The following is a 9,866-nucleotide window of genomic DNA, read 5'->3' as shown; positions in this document are numbered from 1 at the left end:
CATCTCAATATTTCTCTATTTCAATGTTGTACTTTTGGATTAAACCATGTGTAGAAATATGTGCAAATTTTGAAGAGCTAGATTACAACAATACCCATATGTCTAATTTTCACAAGGATGTGGATTTGAATGATGTCTTAAATTAATGCTAAAGAAAAATTATCTATTCTGTTTGTAGCTAATATGTACATATTATTTAAGAACCGAATGGATATGAATACTTTTTTCTTCTTCTTCTTCTTCTTCTTCTTCTTCGTTTTGTTTTGTTTCGTTTTTTTTTTTTTTTTTTTTTTTTTTTCCATAATACAACCAGTAATATTATTATTATTATTATTATTATTATTCAAAGTAGTGGGTAAAAAAATAATTAACTTCTTACAATTGTATCAAATTAAACTTATAAAATTATGTACAAATACTAGATATGTGGTACATTTTAAAATATATATAAATATAAATATATTAAAATACAATTATAAGCCATGTTTTAAAATAATCATTAATAAGTAAATAAATATTGTATAACAGATATAGATTTTAGTTTTAGTAATAGTTTTTTTTCTTCTTCTTAGTTTAATTATTATCTAAAAGTGATAAAAGTAGCATATGTACTAAAACAGTAAAAATTTAAAATATCATATGTTTGTCTAGAGAAAGATTTGTGCATTCCACAAACCATACAACAATACTAACTTTGTATTTTTAAAAAATGATAAAGCTAAACATTCATGAATTTATTTCCTGTTTTAGTCATACGTTTTGATATCAAAGCACAAATAGTTATACCATTTTACCATATTTGCAAGCTATCATATCAGAAAACACAGTTCAAGTTCTCCACTGAGATTTCGGATGGTTGCCAACAGCACAAATAGCTACTGCAGGTCCAATCTTGTATTGGTGGTTCTCTTTGGTGAAGAGCCAAAGACATTTAGTCTATCGTCGGCATCTGTGGCATATTTTACGCATTTCTATGATGGTTACTGAAGAAGAATCCACCCACCTGTCAACGGGCTGGGTGGGATGCAAAGCACTCATGTGATGACACAACGGGCATAATCTCCAACATTGACTTTAATTTAGCGGCATGCTGTTTCAATGTCAGCTATGCTTAATCCAACATGGCTGCATAGTAAGTATTAAGTGCTGGATGTAGCATTGAATGCAGTGTCGAATGTTTTATACATACCTTTTAACATGATTCAGTGACGGATACATCGCACTGCGTCAAATAGTACCCATCCATTTAAACTTGTGAAACCCAGATGTCGACAACTCCGATCCAACCGCTGTGAAATTTTGAATCCAGAATCGTGGCGAATAATTAATTTGTAGAAATTTGAAGCTGGATCCACTACAAACAAAGGTAGCCTCCATTCATTCCGATTACCACTATCATCTTACAATCCAAGGCCGCGGACCTTCGTGGCAAGATTCGGTAGCCGACTTTTGGCTTCAAGAGAATCACATGCAACGTCGTGCAGGAGCGATCCCAGAAACATTAAGGTCGCATAATCGAAGCAGATTATGAAAAAATGGCCAAATCGGGCATATAAAGGAACATCGTTATTACCTGGCGACGATCTAGTCAATCTCAATAGAGATAATGTGTCGTAAGGGAATATATACCCTAGAATACTTGAGGACATAATATTCCAAAGAACATTACACTGTATCGTCCTCTTACGATAGGGTCGATTCGCACCTACTAAGGTATAATACAACGCTCTATTTGGAAGAAATTTGCATCTGTGTACACCTAGTGCAGACGTAGCCTAAGTGAACTCAAAGCTTCCGCCATATCATCGACATCCTCCCTGCTTGTGGGAGCTGGAGAGCCCCTACTTGATGTTGGAGAATCACTCAATAAGCTCCAGCTTGGTAGATGAACACCACGTTGTACTCCAGGCACACTAGCGGTTTGTGTGGCTGGTACCGTCTCCTGAAAGCAGGAATTTTTTTTGCTGACCAACGTCGGGACAGTGAGTTGATTGTTGTTAAATCCAAGTGGTTTTGGTCTTTGAGCCGATTGGCCCTCAGCAATGTTAGTTACTGCGTAGGTTTCATCCGCAGACAGATCAGCACCAGGAACTTGGGCAGCTGATCGAGATGGCAAATGCGCGCCAATATTCTCCTTGCTCCCAGCAATCAACTCAGCTTCCCTCAGCTCTTTCTGAGTCTCCTTGAGTTTTTTCTCAAGGCCTACTCCATGATCTGGTAGCCTCGCAATCATTGCCTGTCAAATATTGAACAGATAGTTTCTAGATCAGTAGGTGATGTTAGTAAAAAAAGAAAAAAAAGAAAAAAAGAAAAAAAGAAATCAGAAAATTTGAATAGAAACCCTTAAAGTCGAAATAAAATAGAATACTGCCCACCTTGTCATCCAGAGTTCTGGAAAGGCGTTCTAGTTTGCCCCTCAGAAACTCAACCTTGAGCGCATTGCTATTGTCTACACCCTGGCTTTGCAAACCTGCCGTTGCGGTTGCCAAAATACCTCGACTGTCCAAATCCAGGATACACATTTCTTAGCACTACCTCATCATATATGTATTCCAAAATAATAGTGCAAGTTCAATACAAAAATCTCTGATTCTATAATATACATTAATGAAACGGGAGTTTTACTTACCCTACGGCTTGTGAAGCTTCCCAGGAATATTTCTCAGGCTTTGAAGCTGCTTTGTATCGATGACCCACATATGAAGGATTTCTGGTGACCACAAAGTTTAACTGTCAACAACTGAAGCTTAATCACGGTAACGGGTAAACATACAGGACATAAGTAGAAAAGTAGGATGACTAGTTTACCTAGGCTCCCATGTGGCATTCAGATCTTGATCTTCAGACCCAGGTGGAGGCAATGGTTCTGCCTCTTTCGTAAAGAGCAGGTCATGATGGCTCACCCCAGCAATGCCCAGTCCATCTAGAAACTCAATGTGTTTCTGTAGTCCTTCGTCACTGCAGCAAATATCGTCATTCGACGGGATTAAAACTGGTGTCACAATGTACCTCCTACTAAATCTTACAATATGAGTTCCACGCTTTTAAAGAATGTGGCATCAATACGCGATGTACTACAAACGATTCAGGAAGGATTTTTCTAGCTTACATCTTGTGCTGGCTGGAGTGCTCCTTGTGAAGTTGAAGCTGTGTTTCGGACACCCTGAAACCTACTTCAGGTACTTTAAACATTTCACCCAGTTCCTGCAACAGATCTCCTCGTCAGGAATTTGGCAAGCTGCGACTTAGTGAGGAGTAGTAAAACATTATGTTTGCAACAGATTAATTAGCAAACCTTTAAAACAACTTACCCCTTGTGAAAAGTACCGCATTTGATTCTTTTTCTCAGTCGCAACTTTCATAAGATGGCCCTTGAAAACCTACACAAATTGCGACAACCAAGATTAGAGCATGTCTCTTTGAAAATGCTCGAAAAAATGTGGAGGGCAACACACCAGAAAGAACTAAGAAAAAAATTAAAAGCCTGCGCATCCAAGCAGAAGATTAAGCGAACACCAAATGGGAAAATGATAAAGGCTTCTAACCTGCTTGCGGTAAATTTTCTCTTCAATCGTTCCACAAGTCATGAGGCGATAGATGACGACGTCGTTCTTCTGACCAATACGGTAAGCTCTATCTACACTCTGGTTGTCAGTGCTGTTTACGCAGAAAAATTATGTTAGCTTATTGGTCCGCATCTAGTGAAAATCATAAAAATGACTTGGATAAAATAGGACAAAGAGGACAATGCAAAGGTTCTCAAAATTCCGAGAGTTCTTACCTAGGATTCCATGCAGGATCAACTATCACAACCCTGTCAGCTCCAGTCAACGTAAGTCCTAAACCACCGACTTGGGATGTCAATAAGAAAAGCGGTATTTCATCATCCGATTGGAATTCCTGATGCAAGTCGATCATCCAATTCAATGGTGAGCTCCATGTTCACCACCTCAACCAACACTTAGTACGCCAAGTGTGTTAGATCTAGATTTGAAGAGATAAAATTTTCGCTCGAAAAACCTTACACGTCTAATATTTCTTTCCTAAATTACTACACGAACTGCAAGTACTTTCAGAATTGATAGAACTACTCACTTGCACGCAGAGTTCGCGGTCGGCTGCTTTAATGGTGCCATCAATACGTCTAAATATCCATCCTCTCTCAAGAATTTCGTCCTGAAGGAAGTGTTTCCCAAATGTCATGTTTCGATGATTTCTAAAATCAATAAATTTTAATGAAGTTTTAAAGAAACCTCAAATTAACAGGGAAGTAAGAAGTAAGAATTAAGGGAATAAGGCTGGAAAAAGGAACCAGCGATTTAAAACTGACCTGTATGATGTTGAGCATCTTCCGAGTTTGCGCGAAAATGAGAGTGCGATGACCTTCCGCGACAAGGTTATCCTGCTCATGTACCAGCCAAGTGTTGGTAGCATTCCAAGAATACATCAGAAATATATCATAACAAGCAAAATAAAAATGAAACTGGAAGTGCTGGAGGCGGTGAGAGACATTACGAGTAGAGCCATGAGAAAATCAATCTTGCAAGAAGTTGCACTCATGTCTTCATCATCCTGAACCATGCCAGCAAGAGAATGTGTCATGGCTTCTGCAGCTTGAATATCCTCAGCATCCAAATAGCCTTCCATTCCTTCAGCAATGTCGTTTGCTGCCCTTTTTGTGAGCAACATTGGATGATCGCAGATCTTCTTCATAACCTGCATGCGGGAAGTTACACATTAATATCTTATAAAGAATGACATACATAAAATCAGTAGATCTACGTGTTGCTTCGGACAAATATTCACACCGCTTGGCCAAATTAGTTTCTTTCCACATAGATTGACTATTAGCATTTATATAAACGACCTGACGTGCGAGAATTGCTACGTCTGTAAAACGAAATGACAGGTCTGCATAACAGACCAGAAATTTAAAAAGTCAGATGTCACTCACTGTCAGGGCTGAAAGTACTTTCGTCCCGGTACTCAATGTTTCCTCGGCTGTGTTACTATTCAAAAAAGCCCGATACAATTTCTCCTGTAAATGCGACAGCAAGAAAAATGTCGAATTGGTTAGTGCACAAGCCATCATGATGCGAACTATAAATGGATTGAAGTTCATAAAAGGCATATCATTATTTAGAGGACTTACCTGGCCTTCAGAAAGAGGCAGCCACACAATGAGATCATTCTTCCTGGATAACTTCCGTTCTTTTTTGTCCTCGGAGTCTGGAAAAACCTCACTTTTCAAACGCCTCAAGAAGAAGGGACCAAACTTTTGTCTTAATTCCTGCAGTGGAGAGACACTTTAAGTCAAATCATAATAATCAAACAGAAATCAACTAACTAACCCTAAGATCACGAGTCCTTCGAATGGCAGATTGCTGTGTAGAGTCTAATCAGAGAAGTTTTAGTCACCACATATACGTCAGGAAAAAATTCAAATGTACAAAACACTGACTGCTAAATGATTAAGACATATACCTCTGCAACTTGTATTCCAATTCGCTTTTGCCGATCAGACGCATTCTTGTCGGTCCCGGCCAGAATTTGTCGCTCATACTTGTCCTTGAACCTGTTAAATTTACAGAAACATGAGGCATTAATCTCATGTATTGACCAGGCCTTACATATTTTTAAGACGTCCATCATCGAAATAGAACAGGTTTAAGGTAAAGGCATACTCTTTTCTATCTCCAAGAAGGTCGGGGCAGCAGAAATCAAATAAAGCCCACATTTCCTAAATCAAAGCCAAGAGTAAGATAATCGTGAGTTACTCAGGAAATATGTTTGCTCGTTAAGGGATTCCAAAAATTCTAACGAAGAGAAGAGAAATATCAGTATAGAATATCACCAGTTGCTCAGATCAAGGACCTGCGATGAAGATAGTTCTTACTTGAAGGTGATTCTGAATCGGTGTGCCACTGATAACAATTCGATGGGCAGCCGGGATCTCTCTTAAACTTTTGGCTCGCTGCGTGTTCGGGTTTTTGACAAGATGACCCTGCAATATCTCGGATGTAAGTACCAAGTCAGGAACTATTGCAGTGAATCATATGACAGGAACCACAACGACGGAAAAAGAAAGACGTCCTCTTATTGAATCGCATGAGTTTATTGGTCGATGAACTGTTAACAAGGATACTTTCTTAACTCATCACTAAAACCTAAGCTGAGGTTTCAATTGTACATGTCATCTAGACATAAAATCCTTTTCTGTTACTTTCAAACTGAGTTCAACTTCGTCAGTTATGGTCTCAGGAAAGGCATACGATCATCAGACCAAGGTTCCTATGAAAAACGTTAACAAAAATACCAACTGCAACAACAATAACAATAAAATATATCATAATAACTGATGTGAGGACTGCATTTCTTCCTTACGTACCAACTCTATATGACAACTTTCAAGCACATGTTTATCAAATAACAGACACGTTTTATACCTCATCCAAAATCATGTAGTCCCACGTAATAATGTCATCACTTGTATCTCCATAACCATCTCTTCCATCGAAATCCCCTCTGAGTGCCTTGAAGTTGCAACGGACCATGTCATAAGTTGTAAGCAGTACTCCTCCCATTTGTAGCACATTTTGCAAAGCATACTCACGCGCTTTGACCGACGTACCAGAGTAACTGCAAATGTGCAACGAACATTAGTGGTAGCAGACATGGTACCACGGTGAGTGCTCACAGACCGCTAGAAGCAGTTCTAAACTAACAGTCATCCGTAAAAAAAATTTGAGAAATAGCATTAAATGTGCTTATTAGTGACCGCAACTTACTCATAAGTTTTGCGCGAAAGTCCGACGACCTTGAGCTCTTTAACCCAGTGGGCAATTAGAGTTTTAGGTGCAACAATTAGGGCACACTTGATATTTTGGGTACAGAAAAGTCCAGCCAGGAATGCGGCAACCTGCAGAAATAAAAATTGGTAGTTCAAGAGCTATGACTTATCTCAAGAGACATCAAACAAATACACAAATAAATAAGGTGTTGAGTAAATCAGATGCTCGTAGTGCTTTCAAAGGTCTCAGGCACCAGACCAGTACAACGGATTGGACGGTGAGCGTTATCGTGATTCGAATGTGCAACAACTACATCAACTGGATGCCCAGTAACACCCTTGTGGTGGTAAAACCTCGATGGTTTGTGCTGATAACTCTGACTTCAATGAGAAAACATGAATATACCTGCATGGTCTTGCCAAGTCCCATGTCATCGCCTAGGATCCCGCCCATCCCTTTCATGTGCAGACTCCACAACCATTCTATGCCGGAACGTTGATGCGGATACAACATGTTCGCAGTTTTTGGTCGGAGACAGAACCGATGTTTTCCGTCGGATAACACCAACTCCTGTTGTTTTTCTGGAACATCTGACTCGTTGATAAGATTACCGACTGCCGCTGACGGAGGTGGAGAATCAACTGTATTAAGTGTGGTCTCTGTGAAACCTGAACAATGAGATGATCAGATTGTGATATTTCCAAGTCAAGTGGAGACAGAAACAATCTCATGGAATGAGATATTATCCAGTAAAGCTCTTCAAATATTGACTTATTGTCTCCTTCATGTTTAAAAATGCTGTAACAGGACTTAGTCTACACCTCAAGTGATCATAATCTCAGATGATCAGCAACTTTTATAGTGTACTGCTATGAACTGTAGAGAATCGTGCACATGCTGACCTTACAACGTTACCTTTTGCAACACTTCTGAATCCTGGTGCGCGTACGTGTTCAACGTCTGCATTTGGTGAAGAAGAAGGCCGGGTATCCACGGATGGATAACGTCTTGGTGCCACACCAGCTGGCTTAATCTTTGACTTCACCTTCGACACAACAGGTGAATCAACATCACCATCATCAGCTGAGTTATAATCTATGGAGGGAGAAGATACAGGGTCCACACCGTCGAAGCTCTCGCTTTCCGATTCATTGTCTGAGTCAACTATTGTTGACTTCTTGACAAGACGTTTCCGTATGTTCAAAATCAAGTCTCTCGGTTTTCTCTCGGACTGCTTCTCCAGTATCCCGGGTCTGTCACTACTCTGCGCTCCATTCTTGTCTTTAATGCTCATTTGGTCAAGCACAGTGCGCAGGTCATCCATCGATGAACCTTCGGACTTGTCCTTTGGAGTTGATTCCTTGCATCGACCCCCTTCACCTGGCAAACGCCTCGAATCAGAAAAGCAACTAGATGACATTCACATCTCTAACTTCTAATTTCGAGTGAAGGTCATCTAGTACGTCCTAAAAATGGGAGCTTAACAGTGGTCGTATCATTACAAACCTCATATTCATTGCCTACATAAATTAGAGTCATTCTTTTAATTATAGTATCATCACGCTAATTCCACAAAATCATCGTACTTCCTGAATTGCAAGCGGTGGGAGTGATAAAATTTCTCCATGTCCGCACCAGGTAGTGAAGTGCTGTCGAATGATCCATCGTCATCACTACTCGCCCCACTAGCTTCTGATGATTCTGGGAGGATTTTCGATGCAGCCAGCCTAACCTCGGCATGCACGTGCTCGGCCTTCTCAGTTGGCACTTCATCTGCATTCATACCTCTCAGTTCAAAAAAATAAAATAAAATAAAATGAAATAAAAATCGGATTAGTAGACTTTATGCTCCAGAGCCACTCTAGCCACTCTAGACAGGAATGGTAGTCGCATCCACGAAACCCTCGCTCGCCAAAAAAATGACTTGTTTACGCTTGGTCGGAGATGACCAGGTCATAGCGAACGTTCGATCCAGATAACATGCGCTATATATACTATCAATCTTAGTGAAAACAACAAAGCTTCGACTCTCAAATGGATGCGAATGTATGTGTTTCTAGACCAGATAACTACGAACACATATCTCTCCAACAAGCAGCCTTTACAAAAGCAATCAGTTTGCGGAAACCAACACGAAACAAACTATCGCAATTCGTTGAGGCAAAACCAAGGTACAAACACATGTAATGACGCTGATTGTCACCACTCTAGATCACTCGGACTGCAAAACCTAACACAGCGACGCGAGACGTAGTGTTGCTCACAACAAAACCAGGTGCATCAACTCTGTGTTCCTTCCAAACGAGAACTAGACAAACCTGGGGGAGGAGAGGGCGCCTTGTTGTTACGCAGAAGCTGAGCCTGGCGACGGGCTGCAATAGCTCGAAGCAGCTCAGCATTCGACTGCTGAGAGGCGGACTTCATGCCTCTCTTCGCACGAGATTCCCAATCCGCCATCGTTTCAGAAACTCTACACCTCCACTTTTCCACTCTTCCTCAACGACGCAGGTAGAAAGAAACTTGGTAGCTACAATACCGCCATGACCACCATTGCTCTCGATCGGAACAGAACTAGTGGCCTGCCAATTGATCTCCACCCTAACCCTGCAAATCCTTCATCAATTCTGCTGCCTCGAGGATTTTCAAAATTTGAATGCGATCAAGCAGATTGCGAGGCGCCCATCGAGGGCGCGAGACGGCGATTTGAACCCTTAAGATGGGAGGGCCGTTATCAGTCCCCACGCGGGGGATTCGTTGCCATCGTGGCATGCTCTCCATTGGCGCAGACGCTGCTGACCCTCCCCAAGTTGCTGACGTGGACCTGATGTTTCTGACGTGGCCCACGGTCTCTCTCTCCCGCTTTGTTAGACTTATTTTCATGTAATCACACCCTGAGTAGCTATTGTATTCATGTAATGGAGATGTAATTGACGATGGGAGTTCGATTTTTTCTTCATATTATGGTCATGATATCACATCTCGATTTGGATGGGTTGCGTTACTTGTTGCCTTTTGTTGTCCAACGTTTTTTTTCAAAGTGTCGTGAAAATCATTTGCTTTAGTGAACAACAATTT

At 40.6% G+C, this 9,866-nt stretch overlaps 1 protein-coding gene across 2 annotated transcripts; it reads right to left on the bottom strand.

The window, feature by feature from the left end:
• Nucleotides 1-1,501: 1,501 nt before the first annotated feature.
• Nucleotides 1,502-9,464, bottom strand: LOC112291416 (SNF2 domain-containing protein ENL1). 2 transcript variants are annotated; one of them, XM_024538769.3, is made up of 22 exons: nucleotides 9,110-9,464; nucleotides 8,427-8,564; nucleotides 7,707-8,171; nucleotides 7,197-7,459; nucleotides 6,789-6,919; nucleotides 6,447-6,639; nucleotides 5,897-6,004; nucleotides 5,685-5,740; nucleotides 5,485-5,575; nucleotides 5,153-5,290; nucleotides 4,955-5,038; nucleotides 4,516-4,716; nucleotides 4,331-4,402; nucleotides 4,096-4,176; nucleotides 3,782-3,900; nucleotides 3,546-3,657; nucleotides 3,312-3,380; nucleotides 3,110-3,204; nucleotides 2,809-2,958; nucleotides 2,630-2,710; nucleotides 2,376-2,499; nucleotides 1,502-2,236 (listed from the first exon to the last, which is right to left on the bottom strand). In XM_024538769.3, the coding sequence occupies exons 1-22, from the start codon at nucleotides 9,246-9,248 to the stop codon at nucleotides 1,760-1,762; spliced, it is 3,387 nt and encodes a 1,128-aa protein (XP_024394537.1). In that variant the 5' UTR covers nucleotides 9,249-9,464; the 3' UTR covers nucleotides 1,502-1,759. The 2 variants fall into 2 exon arrangements, with proteins under 2 accessions (XP_024394537.1, XP_090112081.1); XM_090255955.1 differs by having other exon boundaries at nucleotides 7,197-7,450; nucleotides 9,110-9,390.
• Nucleotides 9,465-9,866: the final 402 nt, after the last annotated feature.

This window comes from Physcomitrium patens, chromosome 14 (assembly GCF_059467195.1).
Source record: "Physcomitrium patens ecotype Gransden chromosome 14, ASM5946719v1, whole genome shotgun sequence".
In the NCBI taxonomy this organism is placed as follows: Eukaryota; Viridiplantae; Streptophyta; class Bryopsida; order Funariales; family Funariaceae; genus Physcomitrium; species Physcomitrium patens.
Note: the sequence above shows the minus strand (reverse complement) of the source record. Positions and strands in the feature narration are given on the sequence as shown.